We start from the raw sequence: 27,558 nt of genomic DNA, 5'->3' as shown, positions 1-27,558 counted from the left end.
TATCTTAAACCTATAATGCATACTAATCCAAACATGGAATTTTACAGTTTAATTTTTTAAAAGGAAAAAAAGTGGACTGTTTTACCAAAAATAAAAATCAAGTGAGATGACATACTAGAATGTGACAGATATATGAGTATTTATCATTATAATTATGTTCTTAAGATAAATTGTAAATTTTTTTTTCATCCAGTTACAATCACTCCAAAAGAAACCTTTCTTTTATTATCTACTACACTAATACTGGTTCATGTTATCAGATCAATATCCACTGTTTTCTTCGAGCTGAAATAGAACTGCTTTGGGTTAATGTAGAAATACAGGCTTATTGGGCCTCATGCATCAGACTATCATTTCCCAATGTGATCTATCAGGTAAATTAGTAAGATATGTGGTTCTTTTGAGAGAATTCTAAGATATGTGATCATCTGTCTATAATAAAGTCAACATAAATGAATAAAAATATATCTATTTGAATTATTATCTAAACTGAATTTCCCCCAGTTATTTCCAAGCACTAATAACTTAAATGCTCAAATTTTGAAATAACCAGAACAAGCCTATTCCACCAAAAGCAAAATTATCCTGTAAATATTTATCTATCCACATAAAGTTGTATTTACTTAAAAGTTTCACCAGTGCTCTTCAGATATAGGACAGAACTGGATGTTCCAAAAGAGAGTCTCCTGAACATGCTACCAAAGCAGAAGCTAGAACAATCCAAGCTAAACATTCCATGACTGAGTTCTAATTACTAGGCAATATCGGTATAGAACAGGGTGGCATTCAGATTTTCTGAACATATCACAACACTTCAACAACATGACAATAACTCACTGTAGAGCAAGGGTAAAATAGTACCAGTATAATTGTCCTAAAATGGTCAGCTGTCTACAGGGAAATATTTTTAATTCATGACAAATTATGGAAAATTGTTGTCTGACAATGATTAAGCAAGTAGAAAACAGACTTAATACCACACAAATGCACTACTTATGTAGTGGAAAGAAATTTGCATAATTTTGAACACAGGAAAAAATTTAACAGTTAATTTTTAATATATGACAGAAAACTAGGCACAGCATCTTTAAGTACTTGTGCCTTGTAGCAGTACTAGAGATTTTATAGCAAAAAGCTACTTGATTATTTCAAATCATTCAAAGGTAATCTCTATTGTATTTAATAATAACCACATTATATCCAGCTGTATCATTTTAAATTGTTATGAAAACTACTAAAAGCTAAGAATTCATCTAAATTAAATCCATTTCTAACTTTAAACTTTAAAATTACTCATCAAAACCTTGCGGCCTAGGGAGCTGACAATTTTAAAAATAAGTTCATTTAAAATAAAAATGCATTATGTTGACATTTTCTAGTGGAAGGAAGGGCGGGTAACTTTGGTTACACCAAATTACTTTGATGCACATTACTGACAGTATTTTATTTTGACAAAGTTTACATTGGTCTATATATCTAAATTAGTCCATAATGCTCCACCAATATTATCAAATTTTATAAATGTTATAAAACATACTCCTACACATTTCAATTTGAGAAATTTATGAATTAGCAATATTAAAACCGTGAAATGCACAGGTGTTTGGATTCAATAAACATGCAAAATCCATTATTCTTCAGATTTATGAAAAATAAAATAGAATTAATTCATGCCACAATTGTTAATGTATTTTGAAATACTGTAATATACTTTAGAAATATAACTACTCATAGGTATGCCTCTATTAATGTGATCTTTTTGAGAGGCTGCCAGCACCTTATAATAAATTAAATAAATGCTAAAATATGTCAGAATAATTTATTTTTGTTCCAGATTAGATCTTTTAAGAAAGAAAGGGGAAAAATCACCATGTACAACTATGCAGTAGAATATCAATAGAAAGAGTCTCTCTACACAAAAGGCTAAATAAAATATAGACAAATTACCTGAAAATCTATAAAATCAGAGATTTCAACATAAGAACCATCTAATTTATTTAGCTAAAATAGACTCCATTTTTCTGTCTGGAAAAAACTATTTAGTTTATCCTTTTTCTATCATATCCTTAGGGCTGAGGATGCAAGAAGACTCTCAGCAACTACTATACCTAGCATCATCTATTAAAATAACCCAGAATGCTTTTGGTTACAGCTGGATTCTCTTCTAGTTGTCACCTGGTATCACATATCCAGAGAGCTACTGATGCAGTTACCTTTACAGACTTCATTCAACACCCTCAGTAGAAAATAGAGATGTTTTCTCTGCACTGTGGGCTGAAAACCATGTAAATTTCTCCTAAATCCTCTCCACAAATCTCCTTTAGCATGCAAATCCATAAATCATCATAATACTGACAAAGCATTTAACCAATACATGAAACTAATGCTCATTTCCTCCAAAGCCACTAACAGGTAAAACTCTTCAAACTTTAGGCATCTTTTCAAAAGCTCTCTTCAGAGCTTACCCTTCTGAAAATCCACATGGCCACCCCTTCTTCCACAGTGGCAATTAATCACTTTACCGTTTGGTAAAATGGCAGCATTTTCAGATTATTCCTACTTCATCTACATTCTCTATGAACAAATGCTATTCTGGGAGCATATAATATAATTTACTTCTTTCCCTTTCTTATAAAAAATATAAAAATTAAAAAATGTAAACAATAGCCAACTGAGAAACAGACAGTACTTACTGAAGATGGCAAACCCGGAGGAACTTTTCGAACTTTCTTTGTTTGTACCTCTGCAAGAAGATGAATGACTTTGTGAGTCACAGAAGCTTTTCTTATATGAAATATTCTACACCATGAAGCACCTAGTCACTGATGTTATCATTTTAGCCTGGATTTTTAGAAATATATAGTGGTAAAATGCCACAGACACCATTAATTCTTATCCTGTGGGAGAACTAATAAAATCCTTCTACTTTAATAGAATAGTGAGTTGAAATTATTAATGGTTTGATTTAGAAGGTCATTTTCTCATTTTTTAACTGGTCTTGTTTGTTCAGCCAAGGAAAAACACAGAATAAGCTAACAGAGGAGAAAAAAAAAGCTCTTGACTTCTCTTTCTAGTATGCAGAAGTGTTCTATATACTACTTCATTTTTGGGAGGAGGTTACATTTCAACAAATACTACAGTTTTTTCCTTTGGTCATATGTTCCTTAAAAACCATTACCCCAAATCATGAATTCAAATTTATGAAGAACTCACCCATGGCACTACTATGAAGAGGCCTCCTCCGGGGATTATTGCTAGAATACTGATAGTACTGGGAACCAGGTTTGGATGGTGAGAGAGCTCCTGGATTGCCCATATCCATGTCACTTCCAAGGAGGCTTTGCTAAAAGGGATAAAAAGAAAGAAAGAATATATGGTTAAGTTTTTCTTTTCTTTCTTTTCTTTCTCCCTTCCCTCTAACCCCTCCAACAACCCCCCCTCAACTGATTGTTAGCACTTAAACCCATGGAATAAAGAAAACAGCATCTGCCAAACTGAAGCATTTAAAAAAATCTGTCTAAAGCAGCCATCACAAAAGACTTTAGGTTCCTTAGATTAGAAAGTAAGGTAAAATGTAATTCCCCTTAAAGTCCTTTTTTAAAAAAAATTACAATGACTTAAGGATTCTTCATTGTTACTGTAAGAAAATGACATGTACATAAGATCAACTTTCATTTAACTAGATTTAGGAATGTTTCCTTGTGAATTGTCCATATCTTTTGTAGAAATCAAAAATGAATCTGAATATTCAGACTTAGGAAAACTTCATCCTGTAACTTTATATATCAATGTATATTTAAAAGTAGCTCTATTGTATTTGGAAGTCTGACTGCATATAAAACAGATTTTTCAATGATATCAATTTTAAGAAACATGGTATAAAATGCAAATTTTACATGATAAAATTAAATTACTTTTCTAAATTGTTAACATCTGAATTTACAGACATATTAGAAAGTATAACCTAAATAGAAACAAAATAGAAATCTTCTCTAGAGGATTCCTGCCCACTCAAGAGATAAATACCCACAGAAAAAAAAATTTACCTGGACACTAAGAAACTTTCATAGATCACTTTAACTAATTGCAGTGTAACAGATTATTAAACCGTTTGATACTATGACATGAAAAATACTGTATAATATTAAATGTTCTATAAACTACATTGCAACTTACCCATAATACATAAATCCCCTGATTATACTCTGCATTGAATACATTGTTCTTTTAATTATTCTGATATGCAATAAAACAGGTGTAGATACTACCATTTATATTAAGAACAAATTTACTATTTAATAAAGAAATTTTAAAATTAAGTACCAAAAATCTAACTTTATCGTTACTTGTAATCAACTTTTACTGACTGAACTAATTACTGTACTTGATAAAGTACAGAATGTGTTTTCCCTAATCTAAATTCTAATCACCATGTCACTCACAACAGACTTAGTAATGCTTCACTAACACACTATTCACATGCAAAATACTCTAAATAGGCCAATTATGACTCTGCCCCTGTTCCCTGGTTAACCCGCTGAGAACTGAAAAATTTCACAAGGCAGTCACCAACTAAAACAAAGGGTCCTTGTTTTAAATTAAGACAGTCTTTTTGATTCCTAAATAGCTCAACAAAGTGGCATGTCTTCTAGTGAAAGCAGTTGGTCAAATATGACCCATAAGCTGGAAAATCAGAAATTAAAACGTACCTTTTCTCTTACCATATAGTTAAATATCATAAAGACAATTTTTCATCTCAAGAGTTTTTTGTGTGTATGCATGAGAAATACCTACAGAACTAATCAGGATTGACATATTCTTCTTTTCTGATTCTATTTTTACTCTTTCATATAACATCTAATAAAACATATCTTAATAAAATCCCATGGATGGGATGTTAGTTCAAAATTGATTTTTTGAGTTGAAAATTCATTGTAGTAAAGTATTTTAAATATTTACCACAAAGCTAATACACACCTGGTATCTGCATATTTTCCTCTCTCATAGTTTCTTCACTTCTTTCCTTTCTCACAGAAAAGCAAAATACTGCACAATGACAAACCCAAATATGGATTGTACAATGATTCAGAAACTGGCCTCATAAAATCAAGGAAGCTTTTCCAGAATTTCTGGAAGGAGTCACTCAGAGATATAAAATTTCTCAATCTAAGAGGTCTCTATATTGGTGATATGATTTTAGGAAGATATTTACATTAATATGTAGGTTAAAAAGCCTCTATTGTATTTTTTTATCCATAAAGCTAGAAACTATTTCTATCACAATCAATTTACAGAATTGTAAATTCCAAGAGCCTTCATTTTATTTTTACAATGTTGTTTGAAAAGGACCTGATGAATATGCTTATCCTGTGGACAAAGGCATTGCCCTCTAACTTTCATCTTTCTTTGGAAAAAATGCAAAATATTCAGAAAAAGGACATTGCCGATAACTATAACCTGCTTTACCAATAGCCACAGAAATGTTAGTAAAATGAATCTGACCAGTAGTTCAGTCTTGGTGTTAGTTACAAATGTTTTCCACTAGTAAGAGAACAGCTAGCTCTACGTGTAGTTAAGTACTATACATGGGAAGCATAACCAACAGAATTGTGTATGTCTATGGAAAGATTAAAATGATGAGGTATGTTGATCCCTGAATTTGCCCAAAATTCTTGCTTCTATAAGAAAGAATCATTAACAGTCTGGTATTTCAAGTCCTATTTATATAATAGGTGGAGGAACAGATCCCACATTAAAAAATATTAGTGGCCCTTGTTTAGTGGCCTCTGGTCATACAGAAGGCTCCAGTTTCTTTCTTTTTAATGTTTTTGGTTTTTCTTAGGACAAGAGTCATTTTTCTAAGCCATATATACAAAATATTTTCAAATGTTTAAGGGGTCCTTGTCAGGACTCCACTGAGGAAAATGAAGACAGTAATATGTATGTTCTCACTGTAAAATATGTATAAATAGAACTATGGGCAATTGCTATTGTTCAGCCTACCAGAGGTTCATAAAGGTCTGCAACAAAGGGAAAGATTAATAAAGAAATCTAAAGTGTCAGTATACTCCAGAAAGAACTTGACAATTAGAATAAAATTTTTTCTATTTAATGGCATCAAATTCTAAAATTTTAATAAAATCCTTCATGTACTTTGTACTATATTCATATAGATGTTATACTGTATTTGGCATTCTGAAGACCAAATTTACTTTTAATAAACATGTTATAAAGTTAAGCTCATATAAGCCAATCCTACTTTTTTGAAGAAATGTTCTAATCCTTGCTTTAAACAGGATTAAGATGGTTCTAGCTTTTCACATAGTGCAAGCTCATGTTCTGTGGTTATGTTGGGTCCCACCAGTAAGCTGCCAGATTATGCCAGGAAATACTGGAAACAAGATGTTGTGTCTCTCAGACCTAACCTGTAAATCTTAAAAATCTTAAAGTTATAGTGTTGCATTCTGCTTAACATCTTACAAAATGATGAAGCTGATTCCCTTAACGAAACCCCCATTTTCCTTGATAGCAAAGCAGTTTCAATTTTGTTTAAAATCTTCCAAACCAAGAATGGAATGAACCAAATATATCAGTAAGGTTTTCATGTTTTTCATTTAATAGCAAAGAGCCAATCTCAGCATAGCAACCCATGTGCCAGATTCAGGCATCCTGCAGGGCTCTTTGTCAGTATGAATTTTTGTTTGTTTATTTGCTACACAGGATCTGGGTCTCACTGTGCTTCTAACCTGCTTCCAACCTTACCCCTTTTTAATTTTAGCCCCACCCACAAAGCTTTTGTCAAGTCCCCGATCAGCCACTGAACTCTGCCTATACAGCCCAGGAAATGAAATCATGAATTAAAACGTTGTAATAGAAAAGGAGACTGTACCTCAAATGGGATTAAAACCTGAATGGTAATCAAAAATAGACTGCTTCAAGGTTGAGCTATCAACTTTTAAATCATCTCGTACTTAACTATTATTTCATTTCAACTGGTGCTTTAAATATATTGAGTGGGTGGTACAGTTCTTTAAAACTATTTTATTTATCCTTAATTATAAATACAAATGAGATGAGAATAAAATGAGCACTGATTTTGGGGGGGGATTATAATTAATTTGCTTAATAAGGGAATGACCTTGAATTTCAAGATTGAAAACTGCAGGCTGAAAATAATTCCTTTCAAGAAGGGAAACTTCCTAAGGTTTCTTAGGGTTCTCTCTGATTCTGCGTCACTCCCATTACGTTGTGATCAGATATCAGACACAACATCATGGGGGGATGTTGTAGAACAGATAAAAGCAGTCTCAGATGAAACCAGATTAAGCTCCTTTTCTGAACTATTGCCAAATGCTTGTGAGTTTAATTCATGTTTGGGTATTCTAGTACTCACACAGCTGCAATTCCATTCTTTCATCACAGACCTAAGTGATGTATGGAAGCTTTGTGTGGTGAACTGACTTTACAAAGCTAGGCATTTTGGGAGGCTTTATTTTAATATGGAAATAAAATTCTGCACTACTATAAAATGTACGAATGTTGAATATATAGATGTGTACATAAGTCTTTGCTTATGTTAACTATAAAATAAGGATTGTTGAAATTTACAATTCAAATTTGTTTAAAATACTTTTAAATACAACTATGGTCATTTTTATGTAGTCATTTCTACCCAGAAGTAGATTTTCAAAAACACTGCTGAATAAGGTTCTTGACAGCTAGGGTAAAGATGCTGCAAATCCCTATCGAAAAGCTCCTGCTGAATTTGCCATTTTACCCAAAGAACACCCATTGCTGACTTCTATAGTATCAGGAGGGGGTGAGAATTTTGCTGCTGTTGGCACTTAGTCTGCAGCCTGTATGCATCTTAGGCCAAAGGACAATAAAGAGCAGAATATTTTCACCTGTCCATTTCAGATTCAGATGGTTCAAAAGTGAAGGTCAGTGTGGAAACCAACCTTGTTTTCTGTACAGTAGCACAGAAATCCGTCTTTGTTTTCATTTCCTCTCATTCATAAACTAAAACTTAAAAATTGAGACCTACTCAAATAGAAACTGAACTACTTTGGAACTTTAGTAACTTTAGAGAGAGGAGGAACCTCTAAGAAAAAAGGAATCCACAATTTTTTACCACACCATAGAATCCCACATTATCTACTTTAATTCAAAGGGATACAGCCAATGTATTTAGATTTTTAACAAATTTTTATATTTTAATTTGAACTTGCTTAAATAACTGCTTCTATGCAATTCTGAAACAAATCTTTTTTTATGATAGGTCTTTCTTGATGAACTTATGTCCAATTCACTTATTTCTAATTAAAAGTTATTGATGAGTATCAGCTAAGGTAGATCTCAAACACTATTTTTTTTAATCAAAAAAGGAAACACTCAAGTAATTACTTCAAATGGCAAAAATCATTGGGAAAAAAACCAGCTAAATCTGAGTTCTACTAAAACACAGGTAAGCAACTTAGTCTGTGAAGGCTGAAAGTAGTTGTGTCTGTTCTTTATTTAGTGAAATCAGTAGTGAATTATCTGAATAATTCATGATTTTAGCAAAGCCATTCCAAAAAACTTTTGCATTCTTCAATGTTCTATCTCACAGACCTTCTTCAGATGCAGTCAAAATGTTACTGTGAATTCAGTTCCAAATATCAAAAGTGACTGATTCACAAAAATTCGCTGCAGTTAAACAGATTTGTAGAGATTGGAAAAAGATTTATGACACATAACAGGTTGTACAAGAACTATACTTGCTGTGAAATTTACTCATCTAGAACACTAATTGTTCTTAAAATAATTTTAATAAAAAAATTCATTAGCAATTTGAAACATGACAAACTAGAGGGCAAGTATCTTGTATGTTCTGAGCAGTGCCTGGCACATTAAGAACACTTATCAAATAGTAATTTATTGAGAGAAAGTATGACCAAGGCAAAATAAATAAATAGACAAACTCCAAATTTTTCTATCATCAGATCTCAAACTTGATATATACATAATACTGGTAGATGGCTTCAAATATATAAACAACACAATTCTTTGTCAAGTAAAAAATATTCAGTTGTTTTAATGATAATTGCATCCTTCAAAATGGGAAGGATGAACAAGACCTAAAAAACACTGTCTCTGAGACAGAAGTCCCACAAACCCTTTATCTGTATAATAACCCCATCTATAATATCCACAACATTTCAGCTTTCATTTGAAGAACTTAGGGGAAGGAGAACCTGCTACACAAAAATGCAGTCTTTTCTACTCATGTAAGGTTCTAATTTTTTTAAAGGTGTTTTACATGGTTTTGTTGAACTTCAAACTTAAATCTGTCTTCTTTCCAGCATCTCTCCATTGCTCAGGTGTTATGTAGAACAAGTTCAAACAATCTTTTTTTTCTATAATAGTCCTTTAAATATGTGAAGTCAACTATCAAAATTACGGTTTTTAAACCATGCCTTGTAAAACTAAACATGTATAGTTACTTCGATTGATTTAAATAGTAATATTCACCAATCCTTGTTGTCTTCATCTGGACTCTTATTTGCTTAATATTGTGGTATTCATAATTGAACACCATATTTGTTAGTGTTATGACAAATGAAAATACAGCAGAACTATTATCTTTACAGTGGTCTGTCTTTATGTCATGTAAGACAGTATTACTTTTTTAGAGGCAGACATATTGCACTATTTATTCATATTGAGTTTGTAGTCCTCTAAGATTCTCAGATCTTTTTCAAATGAACTGCTATCTTGTCACATCTTTCTAATCCTGAATTTATGAAGTTGATTTTTTGAACACAGGTATAAAACTTCATATTTATCCCTATTAAACTTTATTTTAATGCATTAAGACTAACATCCTACCTTATAAAGATTATAGAGCTTGATTCTGTCATCAATCTTATCAATCATTTCACCCATTGAAAGCATAGCATCCGCAACTTCATTCGAGTCACTGACAAAAACATTAACAGAGTACAAGGCAAAGAAGAAATCTCTAAAGTACTTCAACAGAGATCTCCCTTTAAGTGACCAGGTTATTCTGGAGCTACTATTGACTAAAAAAAGAAACTCCTTGCTAAGCTAAAAATAATAATTAAAAAAAACAATCAGAGGTGACATGCTTTTTTGAATTTCTGACAATCTAGGAAAGGAAGGCAGGGTACATTTTGATGCTCATTTAAGCCTAAACTAGAATTATTTCAAAGAGTTCAGAGAAAAGATAAGTAGTAAAATTACAAAGAATAGACAACCCCAAAGTCCAAGATTCTATATAGGAAGTCATGTTAAAAGGGATAGGTGGTTCTCAAGAATAAAACTTGGATAAAATAGATACAAATGATTCTGATGAGAAAGTAAAAAGACTAGTCTAAAGAACCCAATAAATATGAATGCTTGGGGAACTTATCAACGAACTCAATTTTGAGGATGTGAGGAATATTTAATAGGTCTAGAATTAACCTACAATGAATAATATTTTTTGTTTTATTTTTTTAAGGAGCCTCAAAGTATAGATAATTTTTAAATTTGCTTCCAACTCCGAGAATAAATTTTTCACTATGAGGAACAGCTTCCTAAAAAATGTAGCTATTGCAAAGTGGAAGTGAATTCTTCAGGAGGAAATGCATTCACCATCAATGGAACTCTACTAGCTGAGGATACAAAATCATCTATGATGGGTATTATACTTTATTATTCATTTTCAGATTGAGACTGGATGAGAAGATCTCCAAGTTCCTTCTAAATGTGAGATTTTATGATTGGTTAGCCACCATCAAAGTAAGATTAATTAATAAATGCTGGTCAGGGAAAGAAAAACACCTAATATCAAAATTAAAACATTTCAAAAGTTCTCTGGTTTGATCTGCCCTGGAAATTCTTTCAGCTTCATAAAACACAATTCTTCACTATCTTATTGATTATGATAATCAAAATATTCTTTCTTCACATCCTGGCCAAAATTCTGGTTATCAGTCTCTCTAAACTAAATTAGGGGGGCATCTGGGTAGCTCAGTGGATTGAGAGCCAGGCCTAAAGACAGGAGGTCCTAGGATCAAATCTGGCCTCAGACACTTCCCAGCCATGTGACCCTGGGCAAGTCACTTGACCCCCATTGCCTATAAAAAAAATAAACTAAATTAGGCTGAGAGGCACCGAGTTCTCTAGCAAAGGATCCTGCTAACTAATTGTATGATCCCTAAGCAAGTCACTTTATCTTATCTCGTTTGTAAAATGGATCCTTTGCTAGAGAACTCGGTGTACTCATAATTGACTCATAGTATTGTTAAGGAATCACAGTATAAATGCAACTCTATGAATATTTATAAGTTTCTAAATGCTAAAAACATATAAGTTGTGATTATTGTTCTGGATATGACAGTTGGGGGAAGACTTTTATTTTAAGTCTTTCCAATTTGGTCAGGCCTTCTAGAATCAGAGCTTGACTAGCATAGAGTTTAAGGACTCAAAACAAAAAATAAGAAATCGAGAATTTTTCTTTTAATTGAGAAGTAGTGAGGCTCCTTGAGTAGAAAGGTGTCCTAGGAGACTGGAAGATATAATTTTGACATCCATTCTAACATATGCTATATATGTGACCTTGGGCCAATTACCTGATCTTTCAGTCTTTTTAACCTCTTTTTTCAGTCTTCTTAACCTCTAGACGATTCTCCAATAATAATAACAATAATTGCTAATAATAGGTACTACTTATATAGTATTTATTACACACCAGACATTATGCAAAGTGCTTTATAAATAATGATAATAATAGCATTATAAAGTGCTTACTATGTGCTAGGCACTGTGCTTTTTTATAAGTACAATCCAATTTCATCCAAATAATCACTGTGGGAGGTAGGTACTATTACTGTTCCATTTTACAGACGAAAAATCTCAAGCAAACACGGATTAAGTAAATTGCCCATGATAACACTGCTATTAAGTGTCTAAGGCTACACAGAACTCAGGACTTTCTGACTCTAGGGATACAGATCTATTCACTGAACCATGTAGCTGCCCTTAATTCTCTAAGACTCTAAGTTGCAAAAAAGGTGTCACTTCACATTGGTTTCCTATTATATCACCCATATTTTCAGCATATCTCTTCTTCCCCATCACAGTGAACCATCCCTTTTAAGAAGGAACAAAAGATACACTGAAAAATGTCTGACATCACACAGAGCATGTCCTACACCCACAGTTCCCATTATGAAAAGAAGAGAGATGGGTCTTTTTATATCACTTCCTTGGGGCCAAATTGTGTCATAATTTCACAACATTCACTTTTAACTGATTTGTTGTTCTTTCCCTTTATATCGGTGTTGCCATTAGTTATAGAGTTTTCTTGGTTCTGCTTATTTATTTGGCATCAGCTTCTTTAGGTCACCCCATATCTTTTTTTTCAGTTTCTTTTCAGTAGTGTGCAACTTTTCATGACCTCATTAGGGTTTTCTTGGCAAAGATACTAAAGTGGTTTCACATTTCCTTCTCCAATTCATTTTACAGATGAAGAAACTGAGGCAAACAAGGTTAAAGTTGACCAAAAAAGGTTAACCTGGGGTCACATAGGTTATAAGTGTCTGAGAATAGATATAAATTCAAAAAGTCTTTCTAACACTGTGCCTGGCTGCCCATACTGTTTTGTTTATTTTTTACATTTTTTGCATCTTTTTAATCACTTCTTATCCTTAAAAGAAGTTAGGTTGTACAGTGGATAGAGTACTGGATTTGGAGTCTGGAAAACCTAAGTTCAAATCCTTCCTCAGAGAACTGCTTATCAGTGTAACCCTGGGCAAATCACTTAATCTCATCTGTAAAATGGGGATAATTATAGCCCCTCTCTCACAGAATCTTTGTGAGGATCAAATGAGAGAGTACAGTCATCCCTCACTATATTGCAGTTCACTTAGCGTCACTGTATTATGGATTTTTAAAAAAATATATATCTAATTCTGTATCATGGGAGTTACACTTTTCATGGTACATTATTGGCTGATGGAATGAAAGGCAACCAGCCACAGCTGTGGTTATGTTTTGTATCCTGGGCACTGAATGGCTCAGTGACTGTAAGTTAATAAGAGTGTGGAAAAGGTTTATAGGATAATAGGAAGGGTTTATAAAGCCTTAAAATACATATAAAAAATAAAATAAATAAAACACCTCTACTCTCGCCTATAGTGGGGATCTCTGGAATGTAATTCCTGCAGCAGGTGAGGGATCACTGCATTTGTATCATGTGTTACAAATCTTATAGCAGTATAAAAATGCCATAGGCATTGTTCTTATTAATTAATATTATCCGATTATATTCAGGTATTGTAATTTTACCATCTTTGGGCAGCTTTTTGTTTTCTAGTTCTTTGCAACTTTTTGTAACATTTGTTAGAAATATTTGTAAGTATGTAAGGACTTTATTTTTATTCTTGGTCTTTACAAGACATATGCCAATTAATGGAATCACTGATCCAAAGCTTTAACCATTTTTATCATTCTTCTCACATAAATACAAAATGTTCTCTAGAATGATTTAATCAATTCGCAGTTCCACTAACAGTGCATTGGTGTGCTGGTATTTCTGAAATCCATTCAACATTGACAAGCCTTGTATTTTGTCATCCGTGTCAATTTTCTGAATGTGAGGTGAAACCTACATTGTTTTTATTTGAATTTCTCTTATCTGTTAGTGATTTGGAGTAGTCTTTCATGTGTTCATTAATAGTTAAATTTTTTCTTTTCAGATTTTTTGTTCATTTAACTACTGGCGATGACAGACTTTTATGTTCAAACTTATTTGATTTTTTTAAAAAATATTTTTAAAACTCTAAACATATGCAGAACTACATACCTACATATAATCCCAAAATGTCCCTGAGTACAAAAAAGTAATTATATTTGTCAAAGATACATTGTCCTGGAGATGCTTCAGTTTCTAATTCTGAAGCACAATTTATCTCCAAAGAATCAAAGTTGCAAGTAGCCAAGAAGACAATGGAGAAATGAAGGATGAGAAGAATCATTTATAGAATTTACCAAAAATGGTCAGCATGCAAGAAATGTCAATGGTGACGATATTTTTAAAATGAAGCAGTTAGACTATATAAAGTCTAAGGTAATATTTCTGTTCTAATACTGTTACCACATACCTAAAATTAATACATATTTACCATTTACTCATGAAGACAGATTAACTGATTACACAGTCAGTATTATACACTATACTGGATGCTTACATTGAGGTACAGAGGGCCTTAGCTTGAATCCCAAGACTCTAGGATCCCTTTCAATTCTAAAATCTATGATCCTGTGAACCTCTGATCAGTGTAGTCACAAACTGCATTCCAGGGAGGCTTCTGGAATACTGCACTGATCTTCTTTGGAAGTTCTTTAAAAGAACATGCATAAGAATTACAAAAGATTAGAAGGAAGGAATGGATTGGACCAAAAAGGGAATATACAAATCAATGTGACTACAGAGTGACTGAATTATAATAAGTCTATTATTATATATTAGAGTTGGGAGTTCTGCCCTTTTGTCCCCTGGAATTCCATATGATGGAGAAGGTTATATGCATTGCTGGGAGAATAGGTAGTTGGGAAAGACTTGAGGTACAAAATCACTACTATACATGTAAAACAGGTTTTTATGTGTCCTTTTGTAAGAGGCAGAAGAGAGCTAGTCTCAGAACTATGAAAAAAATGGATTTAAATTTGTCCTCTAAAATATCCTGATTATGTGAACTTAGGCAAGTTCCTTAATCTCACAGTACTTTAGGCAATTCTCTAAGACCATAAGAGATGTCCACCTGAATTGATAGAGGAAATTTCCTCATTTAGAGTGTTTCTTATGCCAATGAAATCACAGTCTAGCCCCTATCCATATCCCTTATAAGAATCCCCACCCCCCCATTACAAAAAAACTATATAAGAATTTAAATGAGTCTCTTAGCTGGTTTATGCTGCTTTTCAGTTCAGGAAGTATGTTTAAGATGTAATTGAATAAGGATATTTTAATCACTGCTTGCCTTAAAATACTTTTTTTCAGCAATTTTATTCAAAACCAAAAATAGAACAATTTGGAAAAAACCTGTTAACCTACTAGGAAAATTAGTACTTTTCTTTCAAATGCTCTCTCTCTCTCTCTCTCTCTCTCTCTCTCTCTCTCTCTCTCTCTCTCTCTCTCTCTCTCTCTTTCTCTCTCTCTGTCTCTCTCTCTGTCTCTCTCTCTGTCTCTGTCTCTCTCCCCACCTCCATCTCTAGGTTTCTTTGGCTTCTGTCAAAATTCTGCTCAAATATTACCTTCCATAAGAGGCCTTTTCCTGGTCCCCCATACTGTTAGTACTTTCCTTATTAGATTGTCTCCTATTTACACTGTATATATTGATGAAATAGTTCTTTGCAAGCTATCTTCTCCATCAAAATATGAGCTCTTTGAGGTCAGGAACTGTGGGTTTGTCTTTCTGTAGCCTGTGTTTCCCATTTTTTAGCAGAGTGCCTGACAAACATGACATGCTTAAAAAAATGAAAGTTGATTGATTTTACATATACACATATATCATAGAAAGTACTAGTTATATACAAGATTTTATGAGGAAGGTACTAGTTATTGAGGAAATAAGGAAAGGTTGCAGGTAGACTAGAGGACAGTGACTTACATTTCAAAGGAATAGAGCACTACAAAGTGGAGGTAAAGAGGAAGTGCATCACAGGAATGAGGGGCAAATAGGAGATGGGATATGGGGTGTGAGGAAAAAAGAAAAAGCCACTTTGGCTGGATTGTAAAGTGAGAAAAGAAGCAACTGTTGAGGGGGGGAGTTTGTGACTGGATTGGCTAGGACTTTAAAAGCTATCCAGAAGAATTTAGAAGCAAGTAGGGAAGTCACATGGTTAGATCTGGTTCTAAGGAAAATTACTTTGGTAGCATTGAAAAGGACAGATTGGAATGATGACTTTGGGGTAGGGAGATGAGTGATGATAAAGGCTTGAACTAAGGTTGTACCTTTGTGAGTAGAGATAAAGGGTATCTTTCTCATACAGAGTGAGTTTATATTAAATATACAGGGTGAGAGTGAGGATTTAAGGATCATGCCACTGGAAGGATGATGGTACCTTCAGAGTAGAGGAACAGGAAATCACAAAAAATGGTGGAAGGGATATAAAGGATCAATGATGAGGTCAACTGCATTTATGGAATCAATCAACATGCATTCATTAAGTGCCTAATACATTCAAGACACTATGGTATAGTCTCAAGATACAAATGAAACAGTACCTGTCCCTGAGGAACTTATAATTAATCTTGTGAGGAAACACATGTGCATAGATGGACACAGAATTGACACAAGATAATTTAGAGGAGGGGGAACTAGTATCTGAGGAAGTCAGGAAAAGCTTCAGGTAGAAAATGGTGTTTTGAGTTAATCCTTGATGGATGCAAGAGGCAGAGAGCTGAGTAGGGAGTACATTCCAGATTTCCGAAGAGCCAGAAGTATATACACAGAGATGGGAAATGATATGCTATGCATAAGGAATAACAAGGCCAGTTTGTTTGCAAAATAGGGTGCATGAAAGAAACTGATGTAAGCCCAGAAAGGTGATAAAGGACCTCAAAAGCCAAACAGAAGAGTTTATATTTGATCTAGGTCATGAGGAGCTGCTGGAGTTTGAAGAGTAAAAAACAGGTCTCAGCTTTAGGAAGACCACAAAAGCATTCACCAAACTAAAAGATAAGCCAGAAGGTATCACAGCCAAGGTTGAATAAAGGTGGTTTTTATCAGCTGTTCTCAAGCTATCATACAACTGAAAAAATGTTCAATGTCAGTATAAAAGTCATAGATATGGCCTGGGGAAGCCTATAAAAAGGATAAACAAAGCCAAAGGTTAGGAATCAGTTTTCCCTTTATACTACATGCTATTAGGTTTATATATAGTTTAAAAATAGAAGAAACTATTGGTTTTATTCATAAGGAGTGACTGATGACTATTTTTTCTCAGTTCATAAGTGTACAGTGAATGTATAAATAACCTCATCTATAACTCCCTGATAAGGCACCACAAGTCACCTAATGGCATTTATGAGGTCAATGGAGAGTTTGGGTTGGAATACACATCTGGAGTGCACAATATGGTTAGTATACATCTCAATATCTTCATCAAGTGACAAGCTTACTTTCTATTTTTAATGTCATTTTTAGCTCTTTGATCTCTGTTGCCCATTTCTAGGACAACATCAAATCACTTATTTTTACAATATTTCTTGATTCTACTCTTATAGCCATAGTGAGCATGGTGCAGATTAGTGCTTATATAACCCATTTTTTAAAAAAATACTTACCTTCTCTATTAGAATCAATTCTGTTTATTAGTTACAAGGCATAAGAGCTGTAAGGGATAGGCAATGGCAGTTAAGTGACTTGTCCAGGGTCACACAGATAAAAAGTGTTTGAGCCAGATTTAAACCCAGGATCTCCTATCTCTAGGCCTGGCTGTCAACCCACTGAGCCATCTAGCGGTCCCTGCCTATATCACCTCTTACAATAGTAGGAATCTCTCAGGAATACAGAACAACCCAAATGCTTGTATATTAGATGAAACAAAGTGAGTAGAACAGGAGTGCATACAAGAGATCTATATCAGAGCCTTATTTATATATCTCCACTCCCAAACCAAGTCCTATTTTGAACTTCTCTTTTTTTTCTCCATACCATTTTTCATATCTAACCCTTTATCTATTCATATAATAAGCACTCTGGTTCAGACATCGAGCCTTTTGTCCTCTGGTTTATTTTGATAGCCTCTTAATTGTTCTCCATGCCTCTCTAGCATCCTAGATCATAGGTATTTGATACTACACTCTGCCCTTTCTTGTATTAGCAGGTTCAAAATCTTTGGTTGAATTTTTTCAGTTCTATACATCATCTCACCAAAAATGACCTCTAGTATTTTAAATATGTCAGTTTCCTTAACTTTCTCTATGAAGTTTATTTTGACTAAATTCACCTGCATTTAACAATCCCATTCAGGGTAGCATTTGTTAGAAAATATGAATATTACTATAAGCAGCTATAAATGGCTTGCCTTGGTATTTTATTTCTCTTTGTGTTCCTCCTTCACTGAACATCTACTCTCAAGATTCATTGGCCAACGTGAGGCAAAATCTAAAGTGAGGCAAATTCCCCCATTGCACTCAAACCCCTTGACCCACTCTTCCTCTTCTAAAAATCATGGATCAGGCTATTCCAGGCCTGACCATCAATTACCCAAGTCTTCTTATATATATTAACGTAGAGGAAGCCATCAATTATGTTCATTTAGGGAGATGGTGGACTATGGTGTTTTATCACATGCTCTGTCACCGAGGAGGCCCAAGATCCAATGTCAGTCATTTAACAAGCATTTATTAAGTGTTCTCTTTGTGTCAGGCACTGTGGTAAATTGAGGATACAAAGAAAGGAATAGACACAGGTTCTGCCCTCAAGGAGCTCACATTTTAATGGGGGAGATAGCACATGAATAGCTAAGATACATATCAGATATAAGCAGGGCACATGAGGGTCATCTGAAAGGATAGGTATTAGCAGTTGGGGAGCCTGGGAAAGGTTTCTTATAGACTAGATTTGAACTGAGTCTTTAAGGAAACCAGGAAAACTAAAAGGCAAAAGCTTTACAAGCATGGAGATGGCCAATACCAAAGCATAAAAATAGGAAATGGAGAATCCTGTTTGAGAAACTGTAAGCAAGCCAACAGAACTGGATTGTAAAATATATGGAGGGAAATAAAGTATAAGAAAACTGGAAAAATAGGAAAATGTCAAATGATAAGTTCTTTACATGTCAAAGAGAAGGTTTTACACTTACCCTAGACATAATAAAGAACCACTAGAGTTCATTTGAGAAGAGGGTTGACATAGTCAATCTTGTGCTAAGGAAGGTCACTTCAACCAATAAGTGGATGGACTGGAGTGGGGAGAGACATGAGATAGTAAAACCAACCAGCAAGATATTGCAGTAGTTCAGGTGAGAGATGGAGTGATTCTGAACTAGGACGATGGCTATATAAGTGAAGGGTAGGTGCCACAGAAAAGGTAAACTGTGAAAGTAGAAATGACAAGATACATCAGTGGACTAGATATCTGGAGTGGTAAGAGTGGGGAATTTCAGGAAAAAAAAAATTGAAGTTGTAAGCCTGAGTGACCGAGAGGATGGTGGTACTTCCAACAATAAAAGGGAAATATTGGGGAGAAAGATAAAGAGTTCTGCTTTGGAGAAAATGAGTTTGAGATGTTTAGAGGAGATTTGTGAGGCAGCTGGAGATATAAGCCCAGGGAAACGAGGGCTGGATATAGAGTTGGGAATCATCTGTATAAGAATGATAAACAAACCCATGGAAGTTGATTAGATTGCCAAGTGAGATAGAACAGAGCAAAATGAAAAAAAAAAGGGGGATCCAGAATGTTTTAATCGGGGAGATACCCACAGTTAGGAGATATAACATGAATGAAAAACCAAGAAACAACAGAATTGTGAAAATCTGAAGATGAGGTGAATAACAGTGTTGAACAGGATATGGATAGTCAATAAGCATTTATTAATTGCTTAGTATGTGCCAGACACCCCAGTATCAGCACTGGGGAAACAAGGAAAAGGCAAAAGACAAATGTTGCCCTTAAGGAGCCCACAATATAAAATGTAGCACAGCATGCAAAGAAATATGGATAAACAAGTTTTATACAGGATAAGTAAGAAATAATCAACAGAAAGAAGGCACTAGAATTAAGAAAGAATTGGAAAGGAAACTCATACAAGGCATTTAGCTGGGATATGAAGAAAGCCAGGGAAGCAGGGAGGTGAAAATGAGGAAGGTGAGAATTTTTAGCAATTAAGAAATCACTGGTAACTTTGGAAAGGGAAATTTTGGTAGAATAATGAGGTTGGAGTACAGACCACATAGGTTTCAGAAGAAAGGAAGAGGAGAGGAAACAGAAGTGACAATTGTAGGTACCCCTTGTCAATCCCATGTGACCTGAACTTTATTTTTAAATGTAGAAAACTTTAATTGTGTTCCAAATGTTATAATTTGAAGGTGTTTAAGGGGGTGGGAATACACAAAAATAATAAGAACTGATTATGAATATAAGTTCTCCATCCTCATTCCTTTTATAACAACAATAAAAAATGCTTTATGTAATATAAATAGTACATATTAGGTTCAAGTTTGGAAATACCTCTGGTGAAGCATAACACGGGTTACAGAAGTGTAACTTATTTTAATAAAACAACACTAACTCACTTCTTATCACATATCTTCTGGTAAAAATAGATCATGCAAATTTAAAATAATTTACAAAAATCCAATGAGATAGTTTGCTAAAGCTCAAAGCTCTCAAATGGCTAACTTTAAATTTATAAACAGAAATGGGAATATCTGACAAGGTTTTTCACTTTACTTGTGAATATATAGCACATAACAAACCAAAGAAGGAAGGATTCCTGTGCCTGGACAACCACACTACTGTTGCAATCTAAGGACAACTGAGCCTTTCCAGCTGCCCTTCAGCTGGATATTCCTAGATGTGATGCCTTCCTCAATTAGAAATGTGAACTTCTTGAGAGCAAAGACTATCTTGGTTTTATAACTTAATGCCTGGTTAGTATGACATAATATAGGACTTTAAAATGGCTCTGCTTACACACTTACATTTATTCATACATATGATAGCTGCTTTGTGGACCTGGCATATAAACCAACATGAATTAAAGAAGCTCAGATTCTAAATGACATACACTTGAGATCCAATAGAGCAAAATATCTTTATACTTTAACTTAGGACATTAAAGTTGAGCACTTTAATATTTTTGCAAAGACAGTTTAGTAATTTTTTTTGGTAGTTATTTACATGCCAAAGAAAGGCATAAAAGATAAGCCACTGAATAAAGAAGTATTTTTACGTATTCATGCCAGGCATTCAGATGTATTTAAAGCCCCAAATACACATATTGAAGTCCTGAAATAATTTGTTACTTTGTATCTTTGAATAAAGTATGTCAAATTGGTAATCATGTTATGCAATTCTTCAATTCTCAATCTAATGATAACATATGTGACACTTTTTATTTCAGTCAACCCCACTTGCTAAAACTTGATATGGTTATATGTCATACAAATGACCTGATTTGAAGGAATTGTGCACAGAAACTTCATGTCAGGAGGGTAAGGTACAACCAAGGTTATCTTCATTCCAGAAATATTTCCTGAATTGCTATTTAAAATGATGAGAAGATGGATTTCACTTGGAATGTGCATAGACCAGGTAAAAACCAAAGACATACGTTCATTAAAACTTTTTTCCCCTGAAGAATGCATTAAAAGCAAATTCAAAAATCCAGTTCTATAAACATTTTTAAGTGCTTCCTAAGTATGAGCCTCTGTGCTAGGTCTTAGCTAGATAAACATGAAAGGAAAACAGTTTTCTTCCTCAAGAACTTGAATTCTATTGGGTTGCAGCAACACTTACAAATGACACATAAATAAAATGTAACTTGAGCACTAAAAAATAGTATTCATGAAGACAGATAGAATCTAAAACCCATTCACAATGGAAATGTTACATCTGAAAATTAAGAAAAAAGGCACATTATTTGTACTTTAGTTTTTAACATATATCATATTAGGCTATTAATCCCCACTGATGCTCAAGCAATTATTCTTATCAAAGTTCTTATCAATTTTTAAAATATTTAATGGGTATTGAAGCATGTATTTTAAAATTTCACATAAAGAGAAATTTGGTGTCACAAAAATCATGGAAACTCCTTGGTTCCAATTTTTTTCTACTTTATTTACTGTTGTTAAGCAAGTTACTTCTTAATGCAGCCACTAAAACTCGTGTTAAAGAATATTTTGAGAAGCAAACCATACATAGCAGGCTGAATTTTATAAAAAAAAGCTTTCCTCAAACACTAAGGTTAGCTATATTCTTCTGCTGATCATATTGTTTTTAAATAACAAGTTAAAAGAAAAACTTTTGACTTATCACTTGCTATATAGGTATATGATTTTGGGTTTCAGCTTTAAAAGATTGTGCTATGATAAAAATGAATAATATGGAAATAGGTCTCAAATGGTAACATTTGTACAACCCAGTAAAATTGCTTGTTAGCTCTGGGAGGGGGAAAAAAGGAGGGGAGGGGAAGAAAATTAATCATATAAACATGGAAAATATTTTTAAAAATAAAATGAAAATTTTAAATGAAAAAAAGTTAAGTAAAAAGTTATAGATTGATACTATACTATAAGTATTAACAAGAATTCAGGTCTTCCTGATTGTATATCCAATACTCTGTATCTTCTGTACTAGAGCTGCCTAGTACTTAATATGTGCATATCTTAGTTGGTCAAGTTTGATAATCCAGTAGAAACTTTCAAACAAACTTATATGAAGAAATAAAGCGTGGAAGGTTTTGGTTGACAATGATAGCTCCCAATGGCTTGGTATCTATATCTATATCTATATCTATATCTATATCTATATCTATATCTATATCTATATCTATATCTATATCTATATCTATGCTCTCATTCCCACTCCTTTCCCCTGACCACCAGAAGTTTGAAAATAATAGAAGTTTCCTTTTCCTTAACTTTGTATTTCCTAATTATGTGTTGGAGGCAGCTACATGGGAGAGTAGTTAGAGGCCTGGGTTTGGAGTTAGGAAGTCAAGAGTTTAAACCCATACTCAAATGCTTACTATATGTATAATCCTGTGCAATTCAATAATCCTCTTTGCCTCACTTTCCTACTCTATAAAATGAGGATAAATAATAGGACCTCCCTCACAGAGTTGTGATAATCAAGTGAGATGATATTTATAAAAAGTTCTTAGCACAATACCTGGCACATAATAGTTTTTATATAAGTGCTTGTTCCTTTCCCTCCCAGCCCCCCCAAATTAGTAATAAAACAGCATAATTACCATAAAAATTAAAAATAGTTTAGGTATTTCCTATTATGAAGACATTTTTTAAACCCTTATTTTCCATCTTGGAGTCAATACTATGTAAGGGCTAGGCAATGGGGGTGAAGTGACTTGCCCAGGGTCACACAGCTGGGAAGTGTCTGAGGCCAGATTTGAACCTAGGACCTCTTGTCTTTAGGCTTGGCTCTCAAATCCACTGAGCCACCCAGCTGCCCCCATGAAGACATTTTTATGTAAGGTGCTATTATAAAATTTACTTGTTGGTCTAGATTTATAAGTAATGTTTTTCTTAAAAGCTTTCAAAAGTCATTTTTTAAAGGTTTTTAAATATAATGTCTAACCTTCATATCACCTCTTAATTCTTCTTGGGTACACTATTCATATATATATTTGGACACTATTTATAAACATCTATAAATGTCATCTACTGTTGTCAACAAGTTTGCTACATTTTAAATCATATTCACCTTTATTGATATTACCAAATATTTTTAAGGAGAGTAAGGAAATCCAGTGTGTCCTGAAGCAACAAGGTCATTTTAATTTAATTTTTTTACAATGTTTTAGTTTAGAAATTAGTATCTTGTAACATACATTTGAGAATGATTAGATGGTACTTTATGTAAGAATGGTTGGTATAGAGTTAGGAAGGCTCATTTTCACAAGTACACTTAATGCTTCTGTGACCTGGGCAATTTACTTAATTCTGTCTTCCTCCATTTATTTATCTATAAAATAAGCTGAAGAAGGAAATGGCAAACCATGCCAGCATCTTTAGCTAAGAAGACCCTAAATGGAGTCACAAGGAGTCAGAAACTCCTAAAAACAACTGACCAACAACAACAACCAAAAATACATTTCAGACACTGGCAGTTTCTATGGAGAATATATGTAGTATTTCATGAATGCTTCTTGCAAAAACTTGGATAAATGGTCACAAGCCTAATTTAGCAAAGACTCAATGGAATTCATTCAATCCTTATAGATTCACCATTAGAACAATATGGTAACAATTCTCACTACATTTTATAAATATTAACCAGAAGAGAAGTACGAGAGCTATAAAGAATCTTGATTTCACTACACCCACACCCACACACAAACTTTCTCACTTTATATTTACTTTCATCATCACTTTGGAATACATTTGTGCAAATACAAGTATATAACATTTATATACATATACATATATAAAATCACTATAAATATGTAATTGCATATTTAGAGATATTGATATATGTTGATAACCATAGATAAATATATACATACTTATGACATTACTTTGCATATGTGATTTCTTCTGTTCAGTTATAGCAAGGTACTCACTTATTCTGATAAGTATTTTTGAAAAATAATGAGCAATTGTTGTCATAACTTTTTTAGGGTGAATCTGGACGTAATACATGTATTACCCCATGTGTCTTGACTAAATTAAGACTGTAACTAAATGTGTAGGATTTCCTGGACATCAGCAAGTGAAACCAAAAAGGCAGATCTTCCAGTGCCTGGCACATGTCCTTATACATATACAAACACACAAGTAAAATCTAACAGAGGAGACTTTTTTTAACTTAACTTTAAAACTAAAGACAAAATCTTCCTTGGATGTCTCATCATGGTGAACAGGTCACCCTGGATTCTGGAGGTCATGCTGACAGACACAAGCATATCTAACTCCCAGTAACTTGTGCAGCCACTGAGGGGATGCCTGACGTGACTGGGGGCCCAATCTAGCTGGCGGCAATGTCCCAGGAAGATATGGGTGGATTTCTCACTCACAACAATTTGTAGTAGTGGAGGGAGCATCCATAACTACAAAATCGTGTATCCTTGAAGTAGTACTGTTAAAATAACCTCACCCTTTTTTTTGGCCTGGACTTGTGATTTCATGACTATAGGGTGATTCCTCATGAATACACTCCTTTTACAAATGCAGATCAACAATTCTTTTGAAACTTAATATACTTGCTTTAGAGTATTGAGAGGAATAGATGACTTGTTTAGAGTTACACAGGCAATACTGTCAGAGGAGGGGTTGGAATCCAAGTTCTCCACACTTCTAGACTATCTCTCTATCTACTACATCATGCTACTTTTCATATACAGATGGATACTATAAATTATTTTTAAAAATAATGACTCAGAAAGGTACAAAAAATGTGCCCCAAAGAGGACCAGGTGGGGCATGTAGGCACCGGAGATGAGTTCAAGAACTAGTATTATAGAAAGGAAGTTTAGAAGACACTAGACTTTTTCAGACACTGCTATGTAAAACTGGGGCAATAAGCCAAGGATTTTAATTGCAATGGAGTTTGTTTGAACTCTTCTTTCCAAGGAAGGTCCGATTCATACCATATCACTAGCATATCTGCCAAGACACTTATTTTAAAAGTTTACACTATAATTTAAAACAGCTTTATTTCATGTTAGGCAGAATAGTGAAGTTGTAAATGCCATCTTCTCCAATAGAATATCACCTCCTTCAAATCAGAGATTATTCTATCATTTGTGTAATGGGACACCTAGCACAGTGTCTGACAGAGATGGAGCTGTATAAAGGCTTGTTGACTAACTGATAGAAAATTGGACTCAGAGTCAAATAGTTAATAAGATGAATGAGAGAACCAGAATGCCAAAATATCTCACAATGGCTTCAATCTATCACAGAATAGTAAATAGGATTATATAGAAAATGCTACCCTTTGGTTAAAGAATATGTACAAATATAGGATGAGGGAGAGCAGCTGAACTACTTCTTACAGGAAGAAAGAGATTCTGACATAGAGGTAAGGAGTAAATAAAATCTAGAGTATCATGTGTGAATAACAGACAGAATACCAGTTTGGCTAGAAATCTACAGGAATAGTAATAATATTCAACAAGAGTGTACAAACAGTTATTGATCAAATGTATAAGGCTTTAAAAGTTATATAGGAAACAACTACACCTGAAGTGTAGAGGAAGTAGATTCAAAGCTGGTCTTACACACTTCTTGCTATGTGACCCTAGACAAGTCACTTAACTCCAATTCCCTAGTCCTTACCACTCTGCCTTGGAACTAAGATTTGTATGAATTCCAAGATAAAAGAATTTTTTTAAAACTAATTTATTAGTTTATCCTTGAGGCAATAAGAAGCTATTGGAATTGGGCTGGGTAGCAGTGTTACGTAGTTAGATCTCTTAAAATTATTTTGGTAGAAGTTTTGAGAGGCATAAGTCAAATATGAATGATATGGAGGCTGTTGCAAATGTCTAGGCAAGGGACAATGATGGTCTGACCTAAAGGGGTCATTGTTTGAGATAAAGGATCAGACCCTAGAAATGCTGTGAAGCTAGAACTGGCAAGATACAGCCTTGATTGGATAAGTGGTGTGTAAGTGAGGATCCTAGGGTGATTATAAACTTGGGAGACTGAAAGGATGGTGGCGCTTTTCCCAGATATAGGAAAGTTTGGAAGAGAACATGAATTAGGGGGGAAAGATAATGAGTTCAGGGTGTGTATTAATCAAAGTATTACATACAGAACAGAAGAAATCATCATGATGCTGGGTTTTGTCCTGCTCAGCCACAATAGGAATACCATGTTCATATTTAACAAATATTTTTTAGGAAGGAAATTGAGAAGCTATGGCCAGATGATGGAAACCAGTAGTGAAGGAACTTCTCTTTAGCCTAAAGAAAAGACTTAGTGTTAAGGGAGATGAGAGCCATCTACAAGTATATGGAATATTGTAATGTGGAGTATGATTAGACCTGTTTTGCCCAGTTTTGCTTGAATGAAGAGATCAATAATTGGAAGTCTTCAAGCAGAAGCTAGGTGATCATTTTTTCCTGGATGCTGTAAAGGGGATTCTAATTCATGTTCATTTTGGATTGGAAGGCTTTGAAGATCACTACTGGTTTTTTTTTAAACCTTTAGAATCCTTAGAATCAATACTATGTATTGGTTCCAAGGCAGAAGAGAGGTAAGGGCTAGGTAGTGGGGGTTAAGTGACTTGCCCAGGGTCACACAGATAGAAAGTGTCTGAGGCCAGACTTGAACCGGCTCTCAATCCACTGAGTTACCCAGCTGACCCCTGAAGGTCACTTCTAATTTAGCTTCTAAGAACAGTATTTGGGGCTGAAATGGACCTTAGAAATCATCTTTTCCAATCTCTTCACTTTACAGATGAGGAACTGAAATTCATAAATATTAAATTACTTTATCACAGTCACATAGACAATAATGAACAGAGTTGGAATTTGAACCCAATCCCCTTGTCTTTCAGCTCCCTGCTGTTTTCACTAACCCAAGTCTCAAATACAATACTTGCTTTTCTTTCCCTTGAGGGGGAAAAAGTGCTCAATGAAGCTGTCATTCTTAGCTATCTTTCATAATTTCACTCATTCAAATGGTACTTCAGTGTGTCCTTGAAGTGTTTCCTTTTCTAACCTCATATATTATTTCCCACTTTTCCAGACTTTATTTTGGCATCCTGGTGTCATCCATTCTTATCATACAGTCAGTCCAGCCAAGCTGTGATGAGCATAGCTTTGATTCCTGTGGAGTAACTGCACTCCAAAACCTCATTACTCTCCTGC

The 27,558-nt window shown here is 34.0% G+C and overlaps 1 protein-coding gene across 1 annotated transcript in view; it reads right to left on the bottom strand.

The window, feature by feature from the left end:
* TCF4 (transcription factor 4) overlaps positions 1 to 27,558 on the bottom strand; it is a 435,815-nt gene that overhangs the window by 156,018 nt on the left and 252,239 nt on the right. Inside the window, exons 7-8 of the mRNA XM_044664648.1 lie at positions 3,214 to 3,343; positions 2,694 to 2,743 (exon numbers count right to left, since the gene is read on the bottom strand). Coding sequence (XP_044520583.1) covers positions 2,694 to 2,743; positions 3,214 to 3,343 — 180 coding nt within the window. The remainder of the gene's footprint in view (positions 1 to 2,693; positions 2,744 to 3,213; positions 3,344 to 27,558) is intronic.

This window comes from Gracilinanus agilis, chromosome 1 (genome assembly GCF_016433145.1).
Source record: "Gracilinanus agilis isolate LMUSP501 chromosome 1, AgileGrace, whole genome shotgun sequence".
Classification (NCBI taxonomy): Eukaryota; Metazoa; Chordata; class Mammalia; order Didelphimorphia; family Didelphidae; genus Gracilinanus; species Gracilinanus agilis.
Note: the sequence above shows the minus strand (reverse complement) of the source record. Positions and strands in the feature narration are given on the sequence as shown.